The 27,646-nt window shown below is 45.9% G+C and overlaps 2 protein-coding genes and 1 long non-coding RNA gene across 3 annotated transcripts in view; 2 read left to right on the top strand and 1 right to left on the bottom strand.

Annotated features, from left to right (window-relative positions):
• Nucleotides 1–507: 507 nt before the first annotated feature.
• LOC110367003 lies at nt 508–2,351 on the bottom strand. The gene is made up of 4 exons (XR_004929903.1): nt 1,215–2,351; nt 1,014–1,138; nt 780–919; nt 508–626 (listed from the first exon to the last, which is right to left on the bottom strand). It is a non-coding gene; the product is annotated as an uncharacterized LOC110367003 (long non-coding RNA).
• A 1,501-nt stretch (nt 2,352–3,852) lies between these two features.
• sra1 (steroid receptor RNA activator 1) lies at nt 3,853–8,859 on the top strand. Its single transcript, XM_012853594.2, has 6 exons — nt 3,853–4,092; nt 4,788–4,901; nt 4,988–5,071; nt 8,033–8,187; nt 8,331–8,439; nt 8,515–8,859. The coding sequence occupies exons 1-6, from the start codon at nt 4,068–4,070 to the stop codon at nt 8,799–8,801; spliced, it is 774 nt and encodes a 257-aa protein (XP_012709048.1). The 5' UTR covers nt 3,853–4,067; the 3' UTR covers nt 8,802–8,859.
• Nucleotides 8,860–15,722: 6,863 nt separating this feature from the next.
• camk2a (calcium/calmodulin-dependent protein kinase II alpha) overlaps nt 15,723–27,646 on the top strand; it is a 52,226-nt gene continuing 40,302 nt past the window's right edge. The window contains exons 1-2 of the mRNA XM_036133236.1: nt 15,723–15,877; nt 20,755–20,849. Of these exons, the coding sequence (XP_035989129.1) occupies nt 15,816–15,877; nt 20,755–20,849 (157 nt within the window). The 5' untranslated portion in view covers nt 15,723–15,815. The remainder of the gene's footprint in view (nt 15,878–20,754; nt 20,850–27,646) is intronic.

The raw sequence follows: 27,646 nt of genomic DNA on the forward strand, positions 1-27,646 counted from the left end.
AGCTGGTGCGTTTATTTATATTACCCATGTGGGTAAAATACACATGGCATTTTCATAATAGCAACTTTACTTTTCATCTTTAGCTGGTTGTCTGGTGTGCAAATTCATTGCTTGTTCATTTTAGCACCAACAAAGTTTGCAGTATTTATTCCTTTGTAGCCATTTCACTTCAGTGCAGAATTAAGTTTTATTTTCTTTCTGCTATTCTCAGTTTTCATTACAATATATGCTTATATTTGTATCTTGCTCATCGAAGACTGAACAGATTTGTTTACCTCCGACTACGCAGACGTGACCACAGAATCCATCCTGCCTGCGCCTGCTGGCTTCAGGTAGAGACTAATAATAAAAGGCGAGCCAGCTTGGTTTGAAAAAGTCTTTTCCTGACAAATCCTGTTCATATTCCAGCTGTAATAAATATACGTATCAACCAACCCCTGCTGCTGCGGGGATAATGTTTAAACTGAAACTTTAATGGGGTAAATTAAAAAGTGGAAGAGGTCAATCGTTGATACAGGCATTTATTTTTGGACGTGATAAAGTTGTCTTGATGAATCTTGTGCAGCGATTGCTTCTGTCTGAGCGTGTCTGAGACAACGTCTGTCCCGTCAGTCCTGTGGGACAGTCTGGAAGGACAGGACAATAAAAACCCATCAGGTCTGTGAAAATGGATAGAAGTCTAAACCCCAAACCAGAGGAGGATAATAGATAGATAATAGATAGTAGAATAGATAAGAGAAGTGATAAACCTGAACACGAGCCTGACTGATGATGCAAACCTCTTATCTGAAAAGTCTTGCTCCACCTTCCCTTCCATGACTGACTCCTTCATGGCTTCTCCGCCGTTCTGAGGTTCTGGAGGCGAGAGCGTCCACCGCAGGCCTCCGTCCTCTTTTCCAGCTTCTTCCCCACTTTCTCACTGAAATGGAGGCCAAAGTCTCACAAACAGGCGCAGATAAAGAAATCAGAATATTCTATCAGACGATATCTCACTGTGAAAAGAATTTATATACCATGAGTTTCAGATTCAGAGAGCCTTTTCATGACATCTTCATTTAGAGATAAAACTGTAAGCACCATGTGTGTGTCTCTGCTTCAGCACTCCTGAGTCCAGTAAGCAGGTCATCAGCCGGAGAACCTGAGTCACACCGAGGAGGTCATCAGGACACCGGAGACGTAGACCTCTGCTGAACATCAATAAACCTTTTCCTCACCTCGCCTCCATCGATGGATGAAAGGAACGGTGAGTTTACCCGCAGCAGACGATGTGAAAAGATACGAGGCATGACGTCTGCTCCCCAGGGACAGCTGGAGGACATCTTCAGCTGGAGGACATCTTCGGCTGGAGGACATCTTCAGCTGGAGGACATCTTCAGCTGGAGGACATCTTCAGCTGGAGGACATCTTCAGCTGGAGGACATCTTCAGCTGGAGGACATCTTCAGCTGGAGGACATCTTCAGCTGGAGGACATCTTCAGCTGGAGGAAATCTTCAGCTGCCTGGAGCTCAGGACAGCCGCCTCCTTCCCTCTGGTGCTTTGCTGTCAACACATCAGGATAATCTGTTCTGATAACATGTAGCTTCATGTGTCGTGAGCGTTTACTCGCCGTCCTCCACCCGCTGTCTGCTCATTTCTCCACGCTAACACCTCGGGTAGGAGTCAGCGTGGCCTTCATGGATGCTGTAGACGTCCAGTTCTGCCTCCTCACCACCGCCAGAGATGGAGCACGCAGGAGTACGCCGTGGCTTCCTGACAGAAGAGACTTTGTGATGTTACTCATCTTCTGAGGTAACAGAGGTTCATGGTCCGCTTCAAGGATCTGCCCATGCTTAGGGAAGAGAACGTCTCAGAGTTTCTCCTGCCTGATGTTCTACACACCAGCACCAGATTCATCTCAGTGATACGGGGACTTCCTGCTGAAAACCCGATTTAAATTTTTTTATGTTTCTTTACCTGATACATTTTACAACAAGCATCCATTGTCATTTGTTTTTAAATGAAATTAGTTTTAAAGTGTTAGAGTTTGAACTGTTAACTTCTTCGGTCATGGTTTAATGCAGCAGGCTGAGGACACGTCCCTGTCCTGGGGACCAGTGAGGAGCAGATGGAGCACCTTCAGTAACCTGGCCACTTTTCTCCAACTGTAATCTATTTTTTAAATTTTGTAAACATGGTTAAATAATATGCATATTACATATACGTTTATATATGATGTATCCTGTCCATGTGTGTTTCTATACGGATAGGAAGTTACTTTCTAAACACATCATTATGCAGATGTGCCTAAACGTTTTTAGGTTCTTACTCAGTTCATTCTAGCACCATTTAATTCCTGCCCTGCTGCTGCAGTCATGATTTTCTGCTCTAAAGATTTCTGGTGAATATTTACCTGATTCTACCTGACGCTGCGCTGACGTCATTCTGGCTCAGTGCGCATGAATGTGGCAACGTGTCCCGGACATGTTTGTGAAATCTACAGCAGGTAAAACTGGCCACTGTAACAGGAAGTAGAAGTATTTAGCTCTTCAAAGTAAAATGTATCATCACGCCTCAGAAGTTTGTCATTGCAGTGTTGTCAGCCTCACAACTTAAATGTGTTGGTTCCCAGACAGAGAAATAAAATGAATAAATAACAATAATAAAGTAAAAAATAAGTCACAGATTAAACAACAATAAAATAAGGATAAAGCAGTTTAAGAGTCATAGAAGAGTCTGCATCATTGTATGAACAGTTAGACACCAGTTGGAGGTGAGAAAGTGAACAAAAGATAAATAAATGGGGGTAAATCAGGCAACTGTGCTTCAATAAATAATAAATAAATGTGGCAGAGATGTCAGTAATAAGAGGAAAATATAACAGACAAAGAATAGAAATATGTTGTGTGTGTCACCATCCATTTAAGTTGGAGAAACTGTTTTCCAGTCTAGATGTGTGGGGTGAGTGTGAATCCCCTGCAGGAAGAAAGGAACTTGAAACGGTGATGGTTCTTATGTTTTTATTGTATTATGTTTTTATTTATTTATTACAGGGACTGTATGTATTAATAACACTTCTGTCAATGTGCCAGGGTTAGGCAGAAGGCAGTTTTTCAGAAAAGAGTAAAACTATATATTTATATAGACAACGTCAAAATTACAGTAGATTTAGTAAAAGTACCATAAAGTTAAAATGCACGTTACAAACACAAAGCAACTATCAGACAACGACAATAAGTGCAGGCAGCAGGAGCGTCCAATTATAAATTAATGTTGACAACACTGATTATCAACAATCTCTTTTGCTGCATCTTAAATGCATTATATTTAAATTTCTGATGGTCCTTTGAGCAAGGTTCCCTTCAGTAGCTGCTTGAACAACGTCTCTGGGGATTCTCCTGGTCCTGCTTTGCATCGTGTCTCAACATCCTGACAGTCATGTATAAAACTGGACTAATTAACTATTAACTATGCACATAATATGATGATGAAGATAGGAACAATTTATGATAACCTGCTTTAAGCAATGACAACCCAATAAAATAATTAATTGTTGTTTTACTTCATGTGTAACAGAATGCAAGTTTTAAGTTTTCCCTCTGTGGGAAAACTTTAAGATTATTGTCCTTACATATGGATAATGAACTGTAAAAAAAACTAATTGATGTTAACTGAAGAAAAAGTGGTTGAACTCATGAGTGACAGATTATTTAACTATGGTACATTTGAACATATAAAGGTAAAAAAAAAAACAATGACTTTAATGTAACGTTAATAACAAAGAAGAGAAACCAAAGTGTTGAATTACAAACCTATTCATAATTTGACACGCTGACATCGGCTGCCTTTTATTTTGACATCCTGGCCGGATGTGATACTTACAATTATTTAGTTTAATGTTTTGGTTCGTTTCAACTAAACAGGAGAGCTTGTGTTTAGTTCAGGTTATTATAAAGAAATTGTCTTTGATCTAATCCTAAATTTAACCCAAATTGATTTAACCCTTTATTCTAATGATCACTTCCGGTTAGCCTAGCCGTTAGCTTCGCCCAGCCACCCCGGGAAGAATCAGCTGTTTTCCGGCTCCAGCATGGAGGACATGTACGTCAAACCCGGTGAGTTACCTGGAGAGGAGCCTACCTGTGTGTGAGAACACGAACAGAGTCATTCTGCGGGTTTAAACCCGTCTGAAAGGTGTTAGCCGGCTGCTAACGCCGTTAGCCCGCTGCTAACAGGCAGGAAGGAAAACCCCATTGAAGAATCTCTGAAATTTAAGTTCTATGTTGAGTTACACGAAATCTACGGAATCTTTATAGATCATTTTGGCTTAAAGGGGCTGATCTATCTGGCGTGTTAAATTCGGTGCATAAATAATTAATATAATATCAAAAATTAAGGTAAAACGTACAAGTGAACTCTTGATTGTTTCTGCTGAAAGCTTGATGATGATGAGTCATAAACCAGGTTTTTATTTAAAGTAAATCTATAGTAAATATAAAACCCGCTTGATTAAAGCTGTAGTTATTTTGGGTTTTGGGTCAGTCTCTGATATCAAAGGTAATAATTCTGATTACTAATGTTTAGTCAACAGAAAGGTCTCACTAACCAGCAGATTCACATATTTTCTCTATATTTCTGTCTCAAACTAATGAGTTAGTTTTGATGAGCTAGTTAAGACCAAATTAAATGATTGTTGGATGCTGTAATAAAGATTTAGTTCAGTCATCTCATAATCACCAGGTTCAGTGTAGTCAGCAATATCCAGTATTTGCCCTAAACTGTCTTTAATTGGATTATTTATGTTTCCAAGGCAACCAGGAGCGGGGCTGGAACGACCCCCCCCAGTTTTCGTATGGGCTTCAGATGGCCCGCGGACCTCAGAGGAACCCCTTGAATAAGAGAGCCGCTCCACCAACGAGCTCAGGTACGCTGCCACACCTGTCTCCTCACCTGGATGAAGCCTGCTCAGTAACCCAATGACTTAACACATCTGGGTTTTATTGTCTCCAGGTGCAGAAGCCCTGCCCGCAGCCACTCCTTCCTGCAACCCCATGGCCCCGCCCATGTGTGGAATAGCCCCGCCTCCTCTCCCAGGTATGCCTCATAACTATTGCTGCGATCCCCTTGCAGTCCGAACTGGGAATTCCTGACTTCCGATTGGAAGATTAAACTGGAGCAGCTGCCAAAGTCAATCTCTCCCCTCGGAAAGTCGGAGAAATTTTCCAACATGGCCGCTGCTCAATTCAACAGCAGGAAGCTGGGATGAAAACATGTTTATTTTATAGGGCTGTCAGAGTCTAACATCCATGTTACATAACAATAATAATAATTGAACTTTATGTAGCGACTGCAACTGTGAACTGAACAAATTAAAAGTGGTGTTCTCATGTGGAAAGTACAAGTAACAACGTTTGTAAAGTGCCAATCAGGAGCAGGATGTGGCTATGACAGGTGACGAAGCAGCTTCATTCAACGTGGAGGACAAGATGATAGTGGCGGTCTGCCTGAGTTCAATCAATCAGTCAAATTATATTTCCAAAGAGCTTTACAACAACCACAGATTGATGAAAGAACCCTACAGAATTAAAACCACTAATAGAAAAGTAAAAATGAGTAACTCAGTTGTACCTATAACTGTAATTCAGTCATAACTGTCATGTATAAAAGGCCAAACTGCAGGGCTGTGATGGAGCGTGACTCCAGGGGAAGAGTGCTCAGGTTGTAATGAGGAGCAGCGTTCTGCTCAGGTTGTAATGAGGAGCAGCAGCGTTCTGTTCAGGTTGTAATGAGGAGCAGCAGCGTTCTGTTCAGGTTGTAATGAGGAGCAGCAGCGTTCTGTTCAGGTTGTAATGAGGAGCAGCGTTCTGCTCAGGTTGTAATGAGGAGCAGCAGCGTTCTGTTCAGGTTGTAATGAGGAGCAGCGTTCTGCTCAGGTTGTAATGAGGAGCAGCAGCGTTCTGCTCAGGTTGTAATGAGGAGCAGCAGCGTTCTGCCCAGGTTGTAATGAGGAGCAGCAGCGTTCTGCTCAGGTTGTAATGAGGAGCAGCAGCGTTCTGTTCAGGTTGTAATGAGGAGCAGCGTTCTGCTCAGGTTGTAATGAGGAGCAGCAGCGTTCTGCTCAGGTTGTAATGAGGAGCAGCAGCGTTCTGTTCAGGTTGTAATGAGGAGCAGCAGCGTTCTGCTCGTTTGTAATGAGGAGCAGCAGCGTTCTGCTCAGGTTGTAATGAGGAGCAGCAGCGTTCTGCTCAGGTTGTAATGAGGAGCAGCGTTCTGCTCAGGTTGTAATGAGGAGCAGCAGTGTTCTGCCCAGGTTGTAATGAGGAGCAGCAGCGTTCTGCTCAGGTTGTAATGAGGAGCAGCAGCGTTCTGTTCAGGTTGTAATGAGGAGCAGCAGCGTTCTGCTCAGGTTGTAATGAGGAGCAGCAGCGTTCTGTTCAGGTTGTAATGAGGAGCAGCAGCGTTCTGCTCGTTTGTAATGAGGAGCAGCAGCGTTCTGCTCAGGTTGTAATGAGGAGCAGCAGCGTTCTGCTCAGGTTGTAATGAGGAGCAGCGTTCTGCCCAGGTTGTAATGAGGAGCAGCAGTGTTCTGCTCAGGTTGTAATGAGGAGCAGCAGCGTTCTGCTCGTTTGTAATGAGGAGCAGCAGCGTTCTGCTCAGGTTGTAATGAGGAGCAGCAGCGTTCTGCTCAGGTTGTAATGAGGAGCAGCAGCGTTCTGCTCAGGTTGTAATGAGGAGCAGCGTTCTGCTCAGGTTGTAATGAGGAGCAGCAGCGTTCTGCTCAGATTGTAATGAGGAGCAGTAGCGTTCTGTTCAGGTTGTAATGAGGAGCAGCAGTGTTCTGCCCAGGTTGTAATGAGGAGCAGCAGCGTTCTGCCCAGGTTGTAATGAGGAGCAGCAGCGTTCTGCTCAGGTTGTAATGAGGAGCAGCAGGGTTCTGCCGAGGTTGTAATGAGGAGCAGCAGCGTTCTGCTCAGATTGTAATGAGGAGCAGCAGCGTTCTGCTCAGGTTGTAATGAGGAGCAGCAGCGTTCTGCTCAGGTTGTAATGAGGAGCAGCAGCGTTCTGCTCAGATTGTAATGAGGAGCAGCAGCGTTCTGCTCAGGTTGTAATGAGGAGCAGCAGTGTTCTGCCCAGGTTGTAATGAGGAGCAGCAGCGTTCTGCCCAGGTTGTAATGAGGAGCAGCAGCGTTCTGCTCAGATTGTAATGAGGAGCAGCAGCGTTCTGCTCAGATTGTAATGAGGAGCAGCAGTGTTCTGCCCAGGTTGTAATGAGGAGCAGCAGCGTTCTGCTCAGATTGTAATGAGGAGCAGCAGCGTTCTGCTCAGGTTGTAATGAGGAGCAGCAGCGTTCTGCTCAGGTTGTAATGAGGAGCAGCAGCGTTCTGCTCAGATTGTAATGAGGAGCAGCAGCGTTCTGCTCAGGTTGTAATGAGGAGCAGCAGCGTTCTGCTCAGATTGTAATGAGGAGCAGCAGCGTTCTGCCCAGGTTGTAATGAGGAGCAGCAGTGTTCTGCTCAGGTTGTAATGAGGAGCAGCAGCGTTCTGCTCAGGTTGTAATGAGGAGCAGCAGCGTTCTGCTCAGGTTGTAATGAGGAGCAGCGTTCTGCTCAGATTGTAATGAGGAGCAGCAGCGTTCTGCTCAGATTGTAATGAGGAGCAGCAGTGTTCTGCCCAGGTTGTAATGAGGAGCAGCAGCGTTCTGCTCAGGTTGTAATGAGGAGCAGCAGCGTTCTGCTCAGGTTGTAATGAGGAGCAGCAGCGTTCTGCTCAGATTGTAATGAGGAGCAGCAGCGTTCTGCTCAGGTTGTAATGAGGAGCAGCAGTGTTCTGCCGAGGTTGTAATGAGGAGCAGCAGCGTTCTGCTCAGGTTGTAATGAGGAGCAGCAGCGTTCTGCTCAGGTTGTAATGAGGAGCAGCAGCGTTCTGCTCAGGTTGTAATGAGGAGCAGCAGCGTTCTGCTCAGGTTGTAATGAGGAGCAGCAGCGTTCTGCTCAGGTTGTAATGAGGAGCAGCAGCGTTCTGCTCAGCTGAGTGACACTTTACCTTGTCTTACAGCTCGACTTCCACCTGACGGCATGGCCACGCCTCTCACTCGAACGGGACAAATGAGAGTTCAGAGAGAGGCAGACAGCAGCCAATCAGAGCCTGATATGGAGACTGTGATGTCGGTGCTGAACCGAGCGCTGGATGCATGTAGGAGCTCTGTTAAAGTGAGTTTATGGCAGCAGGGGGCAGCATCGTAATGCTGAGCCGAGTCCTGGCAGTTGATCAGTGAAATCTAAGGGTTGTTTATTCAGGTTCTCAGCAGAGACAGACGCTTTAGAACCTTAAACTTCCTGCATCCTGTCGGCAGGGTCCGGTGTGTAATGAAGTAGCCAAGAGGCTCCGCCTGCTGGAGGACAGTTGGAGGTGCGGTAAACTGAGCCTACCTGTGACCAGACGCATGGACACCCTGACCCAAGGTAACCCGTCTCCCCGCTCCGCCGTATTCACCCCGTCTGTCTGCACCGCTCACTGAACACCTGTCTCTCTCCCAGAGCTGCAGGCAGGTAACTGGGATTCAGCTGACGAGATCCACCGCTCCCTCATGGTGGATCATGTGACCGAGGTCAGCCAGTGGATGGTTGGCGTTAAGCGGCTCATCGCTGAAACCAGAGACCTGAGTCCAGAACTCCTGAAGCCATTTCAGAGTTCAGCAAGACCGGAGTCCGCTGAACCTGTTGGGGACTCAGACCCAGAGCAGGAGCTGGAACCAGAACCAGAGCCAGCAGGAAGGGCCCCTCAGCCTGAACAAAGACTCCAGGCCCCAGGGTCCCAGTCCTGAGTGTCCCTGCTGTCTGGTCACTAATTGAATCTGTAATTAAAGTTAATTGATGTCAGGCTTTCTATGTAATTCTTCTCACACTGAACTCAGACTGGTTCTGGATCATGTTGGGTTTTTACTTCTTTGATGGTTTGGTTGTACTAAGCGTTAACACCAGAACTCACGGGTTCTGTTGACTCTGGGCAGTGACCCCTACATCTAGATTTGGGTTTAGGGTTCTGCTTCTCTACGGTACAATATAAACTTCAAAGAACTTTAATCTCCAGAAACTATGGAGAGAACTGGACTCTCCTGTTCTACAGACCTGACCTGACCAACTGGTACCGTGGTGTTTGGTTCTGATGGAAAACGCTGCAGATCCACTGAGTCCAGCCTACCTTCAGAGGTCTAGACTCTACTGGACTCTTGAATCTGGTGTTCTGGTACTGGAGGTCAGGCCTGAGCACTTTGGAGGAATCCTGACCCAAACATTCAGAACTCGCCTGGTAGGAACCTGGAGGAGTAGAACCGGTTCTTTAAAGCCCGATTCAGAGGTTTCCGGACTAAAGCACGGAAAGAAAAACCGTAAAATCTCCATTTGTAAAGCATCAACCATTAACGGGCCAGTGGGAGGGAACACTGAACAGAACCGTCTGGACCTCAAAGTGGACCTGTGAGCTTGGCAAACCAATCCAGCCACGCAGTGACAGTCAAAGCCCAGCGGTACTGGTTCTGATCGGACACGTAATGAAACCCTGATCAGGTTCTGTTGTAATGGTAAACATTCAGGATGAGTCCAGACCCGACCAGAACGGTCCGGCGCTGGTTCCTAAACTCATCAGGTGGTCTCTGCCCAGAACCAGCTTCAAATGAGTTTATATTAACCAGACCCAGATTCTTCACATGTTCTTCTGTAACGAGTCCAGATCTCTCAGAACCACTCGGACCTCCAATGGAGGTTCCCCAGGCTTTCTAACAGTTTTCCTTGTTAGATTAGATTAGATTAGATTAGATTCAACTTTATTGTCATTACACAGGTACAGGTACAAGGCAACGAAATGCAGTTTAGGTCAAACCAGAAGTGCGGGATAAACATGGTTCCATAAGTACAGGAGTGTCCATAAGTTCTGGCCCGTTTTACAGGAACATCTGGTTCTGTTTCTGTTTTCTGTCAGCCCAGGACCTGATTCTTTAAAGAGATGAAATGTTCTGATAACGTGAAGATCCATCAGTACCTGCAGGTCCAGAGTCCGTCTAATAGAGCAGTTTGGGTCGACCCAAACAGAACATTAGAGTTCTGTGACCTGGTTAGTGGAGCTGCAGCTGAACGGTCTAGAAGTCAGTCAGGAAGGAACCCATGTTTTTCACCAGAATCCAGTGGCTCTTCAGAACCGCTTCAGAGATCAGCCGTTGAAGCTGTGGAGGACAGGAAGTCCATAAGAGGCGCCAGCAGAGGACAATCAGGACAGACTTCAGTCCAACGGAGACAAGTCTGGACTCTGTCAGGTTGGTCTTGGTTCTACGGGTCAGAACACTTTGGGTTCATCCTGAGGCTGCAGTCCCAGTCTGTGCCTGCTTCGGTTCTGGTTGCCTGCAGGGGGCGCTCTAACCAAAGGCTGGCAGAACCTTTCACACCCTGCAAACCAGCCTGTGTTCTGATCCAATCCTGAAGGTGTGTTCTGTGATGGAGGCGACGCTCTGCGTTCTTTTCATGTTTCATCAGAAATGTTTGCTTTGGGTTTGCATTCAGAACCTTTCCCTCCCTAAACCAATGCCTGCGCTGACAGCCTTGACCAGCAGAAAGGTTTAGTGAGAAAGGTTCTGTTAGAAAGGTTCTGTTAGAAAGGTTCTGTTAGAAAGGTTCTGTTAGAAAGGTTTTGTTAGAAATGTTCAGTGAGAAAGGTTCTGTTAGAAATGTTCAGTGAGAAAGGTTCTGTTAGAAAGGTTTAGTGAGAAAGGTTCTGTTAGAAAGGTTTAGTGAGAAAGGTTCTGTGAGAAAGGTTCTGTTAGAAAGGTTTAGTGAGAAAGGTTCTGTTAGAAAGGTTCTGTTAGAAATGTTCAGTGAGAAAGGTTCTGTTAGAAATGTTCTGTTAGAAAGGTTCTGTTAGAAATGTTCAGTGAGAAAGGTTCTGTTAGAAAGGTTCTGTTAGAAAGGTTTAGTGAGAAAGGTTCTGTGAGAAAGGTTCTGTTAGAAAGGTTTAGTGAGAAAGGTTCTGTTAGAAAGGTTCTGTTAGAAAGGTTCTGTTAGAAATGTTCAGTGAGAAAGGTTCTGTTAGAAATGTTCAGTGAGAAAGGTTCTGTTAGAAATGTTCTGTTAGAAAGGTTCTGTTAGAAATGTTCAGTGAGAAAGGTTCTGTTAGAAAGGTTCTGTTAGAAAGGTTCTGTTAGAAATGTTCTGTTAGAAAGGTTCTGTTAGAAATGTTCAGTGAGAAAGGTTCTGTTAGAAAGGTTCTGTTAGAAAGGTTCTGTTAGAAATGTTCAGTGAGAAAGGTTCTGTTAGAAAGGTTCTGTTAGAAAGGTTTAGTGAGAAAGGTTCTGTTAGAAAGGTTCTGTTAGAAATGTTCTGTTAGAAAGGTTCTGTTAGAAATGTTCAGTGAGAAAGGTTCTGTTAGAAAGGTTCTGTTAGAAAGGTTTAGTGAGAAAGGTTCTGTTAGAAAGGTTCTGTTAGAAATGTTCAGTGAGAAAGGTTCTGTTAGAAAGGTTCTGTTAGAAAGGTTTAGTGAGAAAGGTTCTGTTAGAAAGGTTCTGTTAGAAAGGTTCTGTTAGAAAGGTTTAGTGAGAAAGGTTCTGTTAGAAAGGTTCTGTGAGAAATAAAGTCTTTGGCAGGATGCTGTAAGCACCGTTCCAATGAATGTTGGTACCATTTCAGCCAAACTCGCTAGAAATCTCTCATCTACCCAGCCGTCCATCCTGCTGTCCAACGTCTGCTCACTGGACAACAAAATAGACCTTCTAGAACTCGAGCTCTCTGCAAAGAGGGAGTTCAGGGACTGCTGCGCTCTGATCCTGATGGAGACATGGCTCACCTCATCAATCCCAGACCAAACCGTTAGCCTGGAGGGGCTAGCTACTTTCAGAGTCGACAGAAACAAAGAACTCAGCGGTGAGACCAGAGGAGGCAGACTCTGTGTTTACATCAATAACAACTGGTGTAAAAATGCTAGAATAATAACAAGTTTTTACTCTCCAGACATCCAGATGCTAATTGTTAGCCGCAGACCTTTTTATCTGCCCAGAGTTCACTGTTGTTATCGTCACAGCAGTTTATGTTCCTCCCAGCGCTAATACTAAACATGAGTGTTCTCTATCAGACTGTCTCTGAGCTGCAATCTGCACACAGAGGGTTTTTATCATTGGGGATTTTAACCAGGCAGATATGAAAACTCTTCAGACCAATGCCCTTTGCACAATCAAATTCTGTACATACAAATGTTTTTTTAAAAACACTCACCTGTACACTGTGACTTCTCCTGCATTTAAATAGTTTACTTTTAAATCACTGCTGCACCTTATACCGTAATTTAATTTTACTGAAATTCTCAAGCTGTATGCAACGACATGTCGTTCTGTACGCACTCTGTGCATACAGAACGACAAATAAAGTTGTCTAAGTCTGTCTAAGTCTGTCTAAGTCACTTCAGAACCCAGAGTGGTTCCTCTGATGTTCCTGAAGGCTCCCAGCCTTGGCAGTTCCAGCATTTGTCCAGCAGGGGTCAGCAGAGGTTCTGGGAGAACCCAGCAGGAACTCCACATAGGAAGATGGCAGCAGGAGTTCTGGTTCTGAGTTCAGCGGTTCTGTTGGGTTCGGTCGCTGGTTGTTGCTTTAATGTTTCAGATTGGTCAAGTTTTAATAAGCAAATCCAGAGAAATGTTGTTTTATCTAAAATAATTAATTCATTAAGGTTAAAAAGTAATCCCCCCTTTGTAAAGTGTGCATGAACTGTGGGTTTAGTTTCTCAGCTGGTTCTTGAATAACAGAACCTGCCTGGCAGCTTTGAAGTAAGCAGAGCGGAGCGGGTCAGCTTTCCAGAACCTGATGGCGCCGCATGCTGGGACAACCAGGGGGTGAATACTTTTCACAGTGCTGTAAATATTCACCCCCTCTGGATCGGTCCTTACCCTCCATGCTGTCCACATATGCTGGTTGCAGACTGGAGCGCTTTGGATCAGGTTCTGGAGAACCAGAACATCTGAGTCCAGATGGAAAGTAGCTGCAGGAGAACCGGATTCACTGCTCAGCCGTCCGCTGGCCCGGTTCTCCCACTGCGCTCACATAGGTTCTGTTTAATCACAAAGAAAAGCTGGACTTCAGTCTGAACTCTGCTGACTGGGCTGCCCTCCTCTTCCTCTCTGGAGACCCGAGGAGGAGGAGGAGGAGGAGGAGGAAGAGGAGGAGGAGGAGGAGGAGGAGGAGGAGAAAGAGGAGGAGGAGGAGGAGGAGGAGGAGAAGGAGGAGGAGGAGGAGGAGGAGGAGGAGGAGGAGGAGGAGGAGGAGGAGGAGGAGGAGGAGGAGGAGAAAGAGGAGGAGGAGGAGGAGGAGGAGGAGGAGAAAGAGGAGGAGGAGGAGGAGGAGGAGGAGGAGGAAGAAGAGGAGGAGGAGGAGGAGGAGGAGGAGGAGGAGGAGGAGGAGGAGGAAACCAGGCAGAAAGAAAACTGACAGGAAGCTGCAGAGGAAGAAGAGAGCTGGTCCCAGCGGAGCGCACTAAAGATAGGCTGGAGGAAGAAGCTCTGCAGACACAATCTGATCCTCCAGAACCAGAACTCACCCCGATCCAGAATCTAAACTTACAGAACTGATCCAGAACCTTGGCCCCCCAGAACCGATGTAGAACCGGTTCTGTGGATCATCAGAAACAGTCGTGGTCCAGATGAAACTTCTCTCAGACACGAACTGATCAGTTTTCACTAAACCTGCTGGAAACATCTGAGCTGACATTCCCTGCAACTCAGGGCCCCCAAACACTCAGGGCCCCCAACAGTCAGGGGCCCCTGGCACTCAGGGCCCCCAACACTCAGGTGCCCCCGGTACTCAGGGCCCCAATAGTCAGGGGCACCCAACAGTCAGGGCCCCCTGCAACTCAGGGCCCCCAGCACTCAGGGGCCCCCAACAGTCAGGGGCCTCCAGCACTCAGGGCCCCCTGCAACTCAGGCCCCCCAACACTCAGGGCCCCCTGCAACTCAGGGCCCCCAACAGTCAGGGGCCCCCACAATCAGGGCCCCCAGCACTCAGGGCCCCAAACACTCAGGGCCCCCAACAGTCAGGGGCCCCTGGCACTCAGGGCCCCCAACAATCAGGGCCCCCTGCAACTCAGGGCCCCCAACAGTCAGGGGCCTCCAGCACTCAGGGCCCCCAACAGTCAGGGCCCCCAACACTCAGGGCCCCAATAGTCAGGGCCTCCAGCACTCAGGGCCCCCTGCAACTCAGGGCCCCCAACTCTCAGGGCCCCCTGCAACTCAGGGCCCCCAACACTCAGGGCCCCCTGCAACTCAGGCCCCCCAACACTCAGGGCCCCCTGCAACTCAGGGCCCCCAACAGTCAGGGGCCCCAACAATCAGGGCCCCCAGCACTCAGGGCCCCAAACACTCAGGGCCCCCAACAGTCAGGGGCCCCTGACACTCAGGGCCCCCAACAATCAGGGCCCCCTGCAACTCAGGGCCCCCAACAGTCAGGGGCCTCCAGCACTCAGGGCCCCCAACAATCAGGGCCCCCAACACTCAGGGCCCCAATAGTCAGGGCCTCCAGCACTCAGGGCCCCCTGCAACTCAGGGCCCCCAACTCTCAGGGCCCCCTGCAACTCAGGGCCCCCAACACTCAGGGCCCCCTGCAACTCAGGGCCCCCAACAGTCAGGGCCCCCTGCAACTAAGGGCCCCCAGCACTCAGGGCCCCAAACACTCAGGATCCCCTGCACCTCAGGGCCCCCAGCACTCAGGGCCCCCAGCACTCAGGGCCCCCAACACTCAGGGCCCCCAACAGCCAGGGCCCCCAACACTTAGGGCCCCCAACACTCAGGGGCCCCCAACAGCCAGGGGCCCCCAACACTCAGGGGCCCCAACACTCAGGGGCCTCCAATAGTCAGGGGCACACAACAGTCAGGGCCCCCTACACTCAGGGGCCCTAAACAGTCAGCTCTAAAATATCCCAGGGGCCCCCAGAGTCAGATGTTACACAGTTTTACCTGAGCTACACCGTCGTTCCTGGAGCTCTAGGTACCATTGCTGGCTGGTACCACAGGACCAGCTGTGGTACCAGCAGCAGTTGGGTCAGTACCAGCACCGGTACCAGTGGTACCAGCAGTAGTACCAGCACCGGTACCAGCTGTGGTACCAGCCAGCAGTTGGGCCGGTACCAGCAGTACTTGGGTTGGTACCAGCAGTTGGGTCGGTACCAGCACCGGTACCAGTGGTACCAGCAGTAGTACCAGCACCGGTACCAGCTGTGGTACCAGCTGTGTTTGGGTCAGTACCAGCACCGGTACCAGTAGTACCAGCAGCAGTTGGGTCAGTACCAGCACCGGTACCAGTGGTACCAGCAGTAGTACCAGCACCGGTACCAGCTGTGGTACCAGCTGTATTTGGGTCAGTACCAGCACCGGTACCAGTGGTACCAGCAGTAGTACCAGCAGCAGTTGGGTCGGTACCAGGACCGGTACCAGCTGTGGTACCAGCAGTACTTGGGTTGGTACCAGAAGTTGGGTCGGTACCAGCACCGGTACCAGCTGAGCCGTGGGGCTCTGAGGCGTTTGCTGCTGCTCAGACTGAAGATGCAGTTTCCATGGTGACGCCGTGTGTGTGTTTCCCGGCCTGTGATTGGCTGAGGCAGCAGTGGGCTGGCGGCGAGCCTCTGAAAGCTTCGCCGTCTCAGTCAGGGAGCCGCAGATCGGCTCCGAGAGACGAAGAGACTCTTCCTCACTGCTCTCTCCCTCCATCCTCCTCCTCCTCCTCCTCCTCGCTGCTCCTCCTCAGACGGGTCTCACTCCCTGCCTTCATCGCCTCCACCATCATCATCCTCAGAGACTGGCCCCCTGACCCCCGCCATGGCAACGGTCATCAGCACGCGGTTCTCTGATGAGTATCAGCTGTACGAGGAGCTGGGCAAGTGAGTACTCCTCTTCCTCACTGACCTCCTCCTCACCGTCCTCTTCCTCACTGACCTCCTCCTCACCGTCCTCTTCCTCACTGACCTCCTCCTCACCGTCCTCTTCCTCACTGACCTCTTCCTCACCGTCCTCTTCCTCACTGACCTCCTCCTCACCGTCCTCTTCCTCACTGACCTCCTCCTCACCGTCCTCTTCCTCACTGACCTCTTCCTCACCGTCCTCTTCCTCACTGACCTCTTCCTCACTGTCCTCCTCCTCACTGACTTCCTCTTCCTCACTGACCTCTTCCTCACTGACCTCCTCCTCATCGTCCTCTTCCTCACTGTCCTCCTCTTCCTCACAAACTTTTTCCATCTATCATTTTTCATCAGATTGAAGTTTTCTTTTCTCCAGAGCTGCTAAACAATCAAAAATCTGCTGGATTTAATATTTGATGATTAATTATTTAGTTTTGATGTTTTCTCCTGAACCATGTGCCGATTTTTTAACAAGTTTCTGTTTATATTTTTATAATTTTTGCACTTGTTTAAATCAGTTGAGCCTATTTCATACTTCTGTAACATTTCTATATTTTTATATACCTTTGGTGCTTTTTTGAATAATTGATAATTTTCTTTAATAGCAAAGTTTTCATATATCTTTGTTTTAGTTATATTTTTTATTCTAATTTAATGTAAACATTCTAGGATAAAAATGTTCTTGTTTTATTATTATTAATGGATGTTTAATTGACTGAAGCGAATGATTTCTAATTCTAAATTTAAAGGGTGCAGCATCTCAGACGGTGGTTGATCAGAAACAGCAGCACATTTAGCTGCTGTCAGTTATTGATTATTGAGCCGATCAGTCTCTGATGGAGATGAAGAGCAGATAAAGGCATACATGGATGGATGGAGGGAAGAGTGAAGCACCTTTCTGACCCCATCCCACTCAGCAGCCACCCACACACACAGTAACACACACTTAATGCCAGGTCTCTTACATAATGTGATGGTGGGTGGCAGAATGCAGCTTTCATAAGAAACAGAACGCTTTCTGCTGAAACTCTGCTGCACCTTCTCACAGGAAAACACTAATGCACAATGTCTTCAGATAAACTCCATCAATATTTTACTGAATAATTAGGTTTATTGATTGGAGATATGATAACAGATGCTGGAAAACTGCAGCAGGAAACATCTTGTTTAAGTGCTAATTATATCACATGATTGATGCCCCTGCACTTTCCACAAAGTAGCAGACAATCTCTCATTCATTCATTGAGACACATCTCTGTGAAGCAAAAAGCACTGAAGATAGAGGTAAGATCTTGACAGAGCATGAGGAACAGAGCAGATGATTCCCAGGAGAACATCTCAGCAGCTGAAACCTTCAGGATGGTTCAGCCCAAGCTCAGAGAAATGAGCAGAACCCCAGGATCTCCACCTCAGACTCTACAGGCCTCAGGTAGCAGGTTAAAGGGCTGAAGGAGAAAGCCTCTTCTCTCTAGAACCAAGATGGCAGCAGGTCTGGTGGCAAAATAATGCCAAAAACGAGCTAAATGAGGATGAGCTAGTACACATGATTGGTTACAGTCCCTGCTGTCCTCTGTGATTGGTCCGTCTTAATAAGAGCAGCAGAGCGAGGACAGCTGCAGGCGGACCATCAGGAAGTGAGTTATGTACTTTTCCACTGCATAATGTTCTGGGTATGACAGCTTATCAGCTCAACATTTAGTTAAAATACTTCAGTAACTTACCCACATTACTGCCGCTATCAGCTGGCTGGCAGCGTGTAGTTGTAAACTTGACGGAAGCTAACGCTAGCTGGCTAGCCAGCTTGTTTAGTTTCTGTCTGTATTAAAGTTGCAAATAGCAGCTAGGCGGGGGATGTGTCCTCGTTTATAGCCAAGAATCTTCACAAAACCGTAATGGTGCAGCCAACATTGTGTGAGATGATCTAGCAGTCTGTCTTTCCATAAAGACGCTGCTTCACTGTTGCTAGCCAGCTAGCATTAGCTTCTGTCAAGTTTACAACTAGACGCTGCAAGCCAGCTGATAGCAGCAGCAGTGTGGGTATATTACTGAAGTATTTTAACTAAATGTTGAGCTAACTGATAAGCTGTCATACCCAGAACATTATGCAGTGGAACAATTACGTAACTCACTTCCTGATGGCCCGCCTGCAGGGACTGTAACTAATCATTAAAAACGTCAGAAAAAATGTTAGATTAAGACTAAAACACTGCAATGGAAGGCATATAACATAAAATAGACCAAATATTTAGAACAAAATTAAATTTGAAACAATTACGTTGTTTTGTTGGCTCATACAGAATTAAGACTTCACAAAGAGGAGAGACAGAGATTAATTTAGTTAAAAAACCATCAAAATATAGGCCAGAATCTTAACTCTTCTGACCGTTTATATGGAAAGAAAAGCATAGTTTGGTTTACATAAATCAGGGAAAGAGGAATTGCTTTGCACATTTTCTGACATTTAGCTTTTACAATTAAGATTAAATTAGTCAAACACTTTGTGATGAAGCAGAATCCATGGCTGCCTCCTAGGTCAGTTCATATATTTGTAAATTCTCTGAAGGTTGTGGTTGATAACGTACAGTAAATCCAAGAGAGCCGGGTCGAGTCAAGGCTTCCGATAGAGGGGAAATACCAGTCCAAGGGCCTGGTTAGCCTAGCTTATTTTAGGTTAGCCTGGATTAGGTTAGCCTACTTTAGGTTAGCCTGGCTTAGCCTAGTTTAGGTTAGCCTCGTTTTACATAGCCTAATTTAGATTAGCCTATCTTAGGTTAGCCTAGCTTAGGTTAGCCTGTCTTAGGTTAGCCTAGCTTAGGTTAGCAGCCAGATCGCCAGACTATAAATGAAATTCTGCTGCTGCGAAACTGATTTCACAGATAACGTTTTTAGGTCTACCTTTTCTCTTAATGCATATTCAAATTTCTTTTTGTGATAAATAATTAGCATAAAAATGCAACATTTTTACACTCACCTTCTTGTAGCAGAAAGCCTTGCTGCACACCTCCGCCCCATTTAACATCCTGGGGAAATATGAGAAATCCTTCCTAAGACCAGGACCTTTTACCTGTAAAGGTAAATCCCCGGAAAAGTGAAATTACCCAGGTAAACTTGTTTCAAAATGCACCTAACCTGGGGCTTTCCACTAGCACGATGTGTAGCAATGTTTTTTATCCACTCTTGGTAGAAGGAAACAAGCGCACTCCACCTAAGGCTGTCTTTCTCTTGGCTGGAACGGCAGCTAGGCAATGATACCACTGGAATCTGAGCGAGAGCAACATAGTTCCACAAGCAGAGAAGAAAGGTTTGGATTTCTGACCTGTGCAGAGAGGAAGTTTGCAAGAAGGAGGTTAAATGGAGGGAAAAGTATCTGGAAGAAGCATAAGATCTGAGTACAAAAACAAGGATTTGAGGGATAAGAGAGAATATTTGAAAGAAAGCGGGAGTTTTGAAGTCAAGGAGAACAAAATTATCCTCTCAACGTGAAACAGCGAGCTCTTGATATTTGGCTGCAATAATCCTCCATTTTAGGTCAGCAAAGCTGCATCTGGATGGATGACAAGACTTCTGGGATGATGTTCTCTGGACAGATGAGACCAAAGCAAAGATGATGGACCAAGATGGGCAGAACCGTGTTTGGAGAAATCCAGACAGATCAGCAGAAACATCTCATACCAGTTCTAACGCACGGTGGTGCAGGGGTGTTGCTCTGGGTCGTCATTATAGTTATTGAGTGGACCATGAACTCCAAATATTTTCTACCGACAGTTAAAGCTTGGTCCAAACTGGGCCATCAACAGAACCTTGATCCCTCAGCTCAGCACCAAATCTATAACATAATGGCCCAGTCAAAGTCCGGACCACAGGCTGATTTAAATCCTCCGCTGGGAGCTTCAGAGCGCTGAGCAGAAAACTCAATGAACTGAAGCTACAACAGAAAGCAGAGTTGGACCAGAACTCCACCAGAACCAAGTGATCCTCCTCCTCTCTGTAAAGTTAAAGATGAACCGTCATCCGTTCTCTGGTATTATTGCTTCAATGTGAGCAGACGGCAGTTGGTTACATCAGGGTGTGACCCTCACCGTTTACCATCTAGGCCAACGACTGAGAGTCTGACCACTGTCTCCTGAGCCTCTCCACGGTCACTGCTCTGGTTTCTCTGTTGCTCGATGGCGCTGCCAGATGTCTACCCAGATGTTGTCAGAGTAGAGAAGAGGTGGCAGGAAGGTCAGGATACACAGCAAAGCCATCATTGACTTAGCTGGTGTGTGTGGAGAGCGCCCTCTCCTGGTCACATCACCACAACTTTGTTACCAGAGAATTTATGTCTTGAATAGACGGTGGTCATCTTGACTGAGATTCTTTACAGAGTGTGTACCCTGGAGGATGGAGGTCCAGTTTGGTTCTGGATCCTTTCTGTCCGACTGAAGACCGGCTGTTAAGATTACCTAATCTCTGTTCTGGGGTTGTGGAGCATCTGCAGACATGTTCTGAACAGCAGCTCAGAACGTACCTGCAGTTGGACATAGAACATGGAGCGGATCTTTAAGGAACACCAGCTGTGACCTTAGGATGGAGCTTCACGGTGCCCTCATCCACCCCGTCTTCCATCTCACTACCCAACTCATCAAAAATTAACAACCTTGAGCACTGACTAGCCCTCGAGGAACTTTCTAACTTTTTCTGTCATATTTCATGTTCTGTTTCATCCGTTTTTGTAAGTTTTATTCGCATGGACGAGCTGTCCTGTCTGCTCATTGTGTCCAGTTCTAATGGTCAGAATGGTTTTATTTCCCTGTGCAAACCTGGACCAATGTCACAGTGTAATTATATGCTGATTGGTTCCTCCTGCTGTATTCCAGGGGAGCATTTTCAGTGGTGCGGCGCTGTGTGAAGGTTCTGTCGGGTCAGGAGTACGCTGCCAAGATCATCAACACCAAGAAGCTGTCTGCTAGAGGTGAGAGGCTGAGAACACGAGCTCGTGCCTGACATGTTGTAGTCTAACAGCTTAACGCAGTCCTTACACCTGCTGCTGAGATGCAACCTGTTGCACCGCAACCAGCTGAACCACCAGAAGCTGAAACATGATTGGCTGAAATCAAACAACTTAATTGATGATGTGGAAAGACAAATCCATTGGATAAAAAAATTAGTAGAAGGAATAATGTGAAGGAAGCCACAGGTTGTGGCACACCTGGACCACTTTGTTGATCATGTTAAAACAAGATTTGGTGATCAGGGTTCTAGAGTTCTGAAACCTGGTTGTTGAGGGCTCAAAGGTTTCTGAATGTTTAAAGTTTTGAAGTTGAATACTATGTATTTTCTGTCCCATATATGCCCTTACAATTAACCCATTGTGTAAAACCAGTTTCCCTCTCTTTTGATAGGGTGGTATTCTCTGGGCGTGTGCCTTGCATGCTCTTATTCACCTGCTACTTTGTCCAGTCTCCGGCATAATCGATGCATTCGCGAGAGAACATGGGCTAACTTCAATATTTATAGCTTTCTTACCTCAGAAGACGCCTCTAAACAAAAAACCTGTGCAGTCGCAGCGGCAGATGCTTTTCCTCTTCTTCCATGACAGACACAATAGTGTAATTTCAGCTTCTCGCCAAAGGGGGCAGATGTCTGCAACAACTCTCGAAATGACGCTATGCTCCTTTAAACATGCCAGATATGCAGTGGCGCCTGCAGAAACCTTTCATAGGGGCCTTATGGAGACACATAAACTCTTGGAGTGGCACTGAAACTAAAAGTTGTAATTTCAGGATGTTATTCTACTGTTGTAGTAAAGCTGCCTGTAGAAAACTATCAGAGGCTACGTTCACACTGTGGGCCTTGATGCTCAATTCTGATTTTTTTTGTGAAATATGATTTTTTGCATCTCCGTTCACACTTTAAAATATATATGCGACTTGTATGTGATCTCCTGTGTGAACTGAATTCATACAACTTAAGTGTCCCGCATGCACAGTTGAGGACGCAATGACGTCACACAGCAAGTGTGCTCAGTGTTTGCGGAAGTAAACATGGATCGTAATGCTGGAGCATATCTTGCGTTCTTTAAGTTCTTCTCCAGCCGGAGCCAACACATTACCGACGCAATCTTTTTAAGAAGATCGAAAAGAAACAGCCACATTTTTGGCAATGGCGTTTTGTGGGGCTGTAATGTCCATACAGAGAAACGTGTAGGTGCGGAGTCGAAGCCAGGAATGGAGGGATAGTGATGTGAGCGGCTTTAGTGATACGGACTTCATTTACAATTTTCTAATGACAAAGACAACCTTTATGTGCGTCTGTGAATGGCTCTCTTTAGCGCTCCTTACGTAAAGACACACATCTTCGGCGGGCCATAGCAGTGAGTAAACGCATTGCCGTGGGGCTGTATTGGCTTGCAACAGGTGCTTGTTACCGTATCTAATGTGCATAGACCAATAACAGTACAGTTAACAGTTTGAGTTGAATAACCATTCCTCTTTATTCTGTAATTATATTTAGAATAAGATGCACATTTATACATTTTTTGGAAAACAAAACAGTTACTGGGGAAAGTAGATACTAGCAGATAGAAATAAAAGCGCGATAGAAGCTCAGGAAGAGCAGCTGCCTTGCTGGCTGTGCATTATAGGATGAAACTAGAACATTTCTGCAGAAATTTAAAGAGGGTCCTACCTCGTGGTGCGTACCGTCCTAACTGTAAGAGTTACCCTTGCAAATATCATATTCCTACGTTCATCACAGCCCCCTCAGTGTGCGTCGAAAGGTGCTGTGCTAAGCCAATGGAGCATGTCCCTGACCTCCTGGGAGCCTCTGGCTAGCAGCGTTGTCATGGAGACTCACTGACAGCTGCAGCCCTCTGTCTTATTCATCATTACCTTTATTATGTGGAGGACCAAGTGGAATGTGTGATTTTGGTGTCTTTGGAGCATTTCTGCAGCATGTAGCTGCAGAGGACAAAAGGGGTCAAAATGGATATTTGACACCTCATAACTTGGAGATACTTTATCCGACATGGCCCAGATTTATTGTGGAGCTTTCTCTGTAAAGGAAGTATAGACTCCGTGAAGCAGACATCTGTAGGACCTTCCTAGAGCTACTTCCGGTTAGCAACATGCTAACCATTAGCCGCTAACATGGTTGTGTTCAGTATCACCGGGTGATGGTACTCTGTTAATTTGGTTCAAATGCTGTACTGGAAAGTGTCTCAAAAAGGGAGAAAATACTAAATCTCACCAAAGGTCACCAAAGGTAATAGGTCAGATTGGCCTTCTTTAGCAACACAGCCTCACCCAATCTGGGCCCAGAACTCAACATTTGACCAAGATGGTGTGTAGTGCCACTTCCCACAGACGGGTGGTGCTGTATAGGCCGGGTGGGTCGTGTCTGGGCCTCATGCCAGGTCCTGTTGGAGTCCAAGGCCCAATAGAAAAGCATGTGAAATTTAAAAAGTGACAGAAAAGTGAGAGACGTGTGATAATCGCCGGAAAATTTAAAAATATTAATAGGAAGTGATTTTGCGAATCTCAGATTCCTACTTTCATCGCAGCCCCCTCAGTGTGCGTCGAAAGTTGCCATGCTAAGCCAATGGAGCATGTCCCTGACCTGTAGTAACCTCTGGTCAGCATAGTTCCGTTGTCATGGAAACTCGCTCACACCTGCTGCTGCCAGTCTACTGTGCGCACACACTTTCACCCTGTTCCTCTGTAATTGGGTTATAATGGCAATTAATTATTTCACCCCATATTTAGAGAACCGTAAGGGCTAGAGACGGAATTTTTTTCTGTGTTTATTTCAAAACGGATAGGGGAACAAGACAAACTACCTGTTTTTGTAGGAAATATTTTAATGTAGGCACAAAAAAAATCATTAAATAAAGGGGAATTTTGCTGAAAATGCAAAAAAGCTCGAAACTTTGTCCCGAACAAATCGCTATAGCTGAAAAAGTATATGAGACATCAAAATAATTCTTTAACCATGAGTATCAGCAGCCTTTGGGGGATATTCAATTAACTGTGCCTATTTTCATGTTTGTAAAAAATTGGTGTAGGCACAGCGATGATGTAAAAAAGTGGATCATGTGGACGGATGCAGGTCCAAAGCGTTTTCAGGATTTTGCACAGTCGCTACTCACGAACGAACAAAACCGTAACAGCTATCCACAAAATTCCTTTTTTGTGAGTGCCAGAAGGGTCTGGACATTCATGTGTGAAAGTCTCATGCCTGTACATCAAACAGTTTAGAAGTAGCGACGATGCGAAAACATGTGTTGTTTGGGATTTTCAGATGTCATTTTTTATGACACCTCCATAGAAAATCAATGGACAGCGTTTGGACTTTTTGGCACTCTGAGGTGATTTGTGAAAAATCTATAAATGCTACACCAATGAGGGTTGCATTTCCTGAATCCTGAGAAAAATTCCTACGTTTTGGTGTATAATTTGTCTACGTAGAGTGAAAATTGTGCGAGTACGCTGAAGTTGTTCAGAGTTGTGAAATCTTTTAAAATTCTTAGAGTGCACACTCTGACAGTTGGACTTCCATTATAAACGAAGATTTTGCTGATTTTTGGACATGAGCTTTGAGGAGTAACTGTAAGAAAACCATAAAATATATCCACATCCCGTTTTCACTTCTGAGTAGATCAAAGATATATCTACAAACTGGAAGTTAAACAGTGTTTTTAGGTGAAAGTATGACGACACAGTAAAGCTTTGAAAATGGTCATTTGGAGACTTTCGAGGCTTTCTCTCTACCCAATTCCATTCATTCCTATGGGGTTTTTTGGGGTGGTTTTCGCTAATTATGTTGCCATGGTAACTCGAAACCCCAATAAAAGTAATAGCACACCATTCCAGATGAGCTGCACCTTTTGATACCTATATTGTGGGGGTGCACGCTACGGTTCGGGCCGCATTAACGTCCGAATAATAAAGAATAAAGAGTCTGTTTAGAGGTGCATAGTAATAGGGGCTCCCATGCAATGCTATGGCAGGACCCTAATGATAAACTGATGCTACAATTTACACTGGCCAGGGGGGGGGAGGCAATGGCCACCCCGTGGCCACCGACCTGGTGGCGCCCCCGCAGATATGAGGGGATAGTAGAAACATGTGATTTGGCAGAGCTTAACTTAGAAACATATATACAACGTTATCTGGCAATTTTAAAACAACGCTGTTGACCGAATTGCTGTACACTGATAAAAGCTAATAAAACACAAAAATACACGTAGCAGTTCTAGCACACATGAATACAGCAAATCTGTGACCAACTAATAGAACAATAAAAACACTTCAAATAATAAAACAATAAAAGCCAACATCCCAAACTGAGTTAAAACCCAAGAAGAAAATGTGTTTTCAGAGAATATTTTAAAGCAGGAAGTGAGTCGGTCTTATTTGCAGCTAATTGCAGAGACAACAACGCTACACTATCAGACAGGACACAGAGAAAAATGGATTTTTTAAAAGTCTGAGGATGAAGAGGTTCAGAGACCGCTGATGGTGGTGAGAGACGTGGGCGGTACTGAGTTAGAGGAGACGTTCCTCTGTGTTTGAGGAGCAGAACCTCAGAACCAAAGGGATGGTTTGGCTCATTGAACAGAAAGTGTTTCCTGGGCAGAAGAATTGAATGATGATTGTTCTGGAGACGGTACTAGAACGTTCTGTTGAAGGTTGTTCTTCATGTGGCAGAATGTGAAAACGATTCAGGGAGGCTGGTGGTCCAATCGCTGAGAACCCGTGGAGGAACCCAGCATCCAGGTTCTGTCCAGGTTCTCTGGGTCTAACGTTATTTAAACTTTTGCCTCATTTGGATAAAGCCTGCTCCTTCCTCCTCCACCCTCCTCCTCCTCCACATTCAGACGCTTGAAGCTAAGAGAAACACTGAAGCCGAGGATTCTTCTCTGGGAATTTTTTCAGATCAGATTCTGGTTTTGAGATTTCATTCTGTTGCTTAGCAACAGGCTGCAAAGTTGACAGAAATGTGTTACTGTGTGTTACTGTGTGTGCGCTCTGTGCTGCTTCTCGTTACATAACGAGGCGTTCCTGCAGCTGTTTAACTCACCTGAACGATGGAACAGCTGCAGCTGGACTGGATTCATCATTCCTGGTTGTTCCCGAGGAGAACACGGAGAACATGGAGAACGACCGTCAGCGGCGGGAACACATCATAAAGTTGTCCATCTGTCCTGGTGGACAGATCCTGATCAATCAGAGCTTTTCCTCCCTGAAACAACCGAAGCGTCCAGGTGTTTGACTGCAGAACCAGCGTTCAGGTGTTCAGGCACTCAGCAGCTCCAGCTGGCACATTCTGCTGTAATCAGTGAAACCAGTGTTAATAAATCATGAAGTTAATGTGTCCAGCAGCCAGATCACCTCCACCACATTCAGCTCCTAACGAGCTGCAGTTACACAACTAATCATCAGCAGCAGCTCCACGTTCCACCAGGCCTACAGGCCCAGCTTCCTGCTCCACCCACAGGTTTCACCTTCCCTCTGATGTCAGCACATCCCAGATTCTGAGTCTGGCTCAGAGACTTTATTTAGGACCGAGCTTCACAAGCCTGTATTCTGTCTGAAGACCAGCAGGGGGCGCCAGTTTGGAAGGAAGACATATTAATTCAATTCAATTCAATTCAATTTTATTTATATAGCGCCAAATCATGAAACATGTCATCTCAAGGCACTTTACAAAGTCAAGTTCAATCATATTATACAGATTGGGTCAGATTATACAGATTGGTCAAAAATGTCCTATATAAGGAAACCAGTTGATTGCATCAAAGTCACGACAAGCAGCATTCACTCCTGGAGAAGCGTAGAGCTACAGGGAGAGTCATCTGCATTGTCCATGGCTTTGCTGCAATCCCTCATACTGAGCAAGCATGAAGCGACAGTGGGAAGAAAAACCACCCATTAACGGGAAGGAAAAACCTCCGGCAGAACCGGGCTCAGTATGAACGGTCATCTGCCTCAACCGACTGGGGTTACAGAAGACAGAGCAGAGACACAACAAGAGAAACAAAAAAGCACAGAAGCACACATTGATCTAGTAATCTGTTCTACATTAGATGGTAGTAGCGGGTGAGCCGTCTTCTCTGGATGATGTCACAGTTAACAGAACGCCAGACCAGGTGTACCTACTATGAAGAAAAAGAGAGAGAGCAAAAGTTAAAAGCTGAAATTACGACAGTCATTTCAATGTAATACAATGCAAAACTGGAGAACAGTAGACTGAAGAACAGTAGAAATCAGTAGAGTGAGAAAATTAGACCCTGATGTCCTCCAGCAGCCTAGGCCTATCACAGCACAACTATAGAGATAGCTCAGGGTAACATGAGCCACTCTGACTATAAGCTTTGTCACAAAGGAAAGTTTTAAGATTAGTCTTAAAAGTAGACGGGGTGTCTGCCTCACGGACCAAAACTGGGAGTTGGTTCCACAGGAGAGGAGCCTGATAGCTAAAGGATCTGCCTCCCATTCTACTTTTAGAGACTCTAGGAACCACCAGCAGACCTGCAGTCTGAGAGCGAAGTGCTCTGTTAGGAACATACGGGGTAATCAGAGCTCTGATATATGATGGAGCTTGATTATTAAGGGCTTTATACGTTAGAAGGAGAATTTTAAATTCTATTCTTGATTTAACAGGAAGCCAATGAAGGGAAGCTAAAACAGGAGAAATATGATCCCTCTTGTTGATTTTCATCAGAACTCTTGCTGCAGCATTTTGGATCAGCTGAAGGCTTTGAACTGC

The sequence above is a fragment of the Fundulus heteroclitus genome, unplaced genomic scaffold, assembly GCF_011125445.2.
Source record: "Fundulus heteroclitus isolate FHET01 unplaced genomic scaffold, MU-UCD_Fhet_4.1 scaffold_59, whole genome shotgun sequence".
NCBI classification, from domain to species: domain Eukaryota; kingdom Metazoa; phylum Chordata; class Actinopteri; order Cyprinodontiformes; family Fundulidae; genus Fundulus; species Fundulus heteroclitus.

Coding starts and splice junctions, on each gene's coding strand:
- sra1 (XM_012853594.2), top strand. CDS start 4,068: ATGGAGGACATGTACGTCAAACCCG. Junction 4,093..4,787: donor GGACATGTACGTCAAACCCG/GTGAGTTACCTG, acceptor TATGTTTCCAAG/GCAACCAGGAGCGGGGCTGG. Junction 8,188..8,330: donor CATGTAGGAGCTCTGTTAAA/GTGAGTTTATGG, acceptor TCCTGTCGGCAG/GGTCCGGTGTGTAATGAAGT.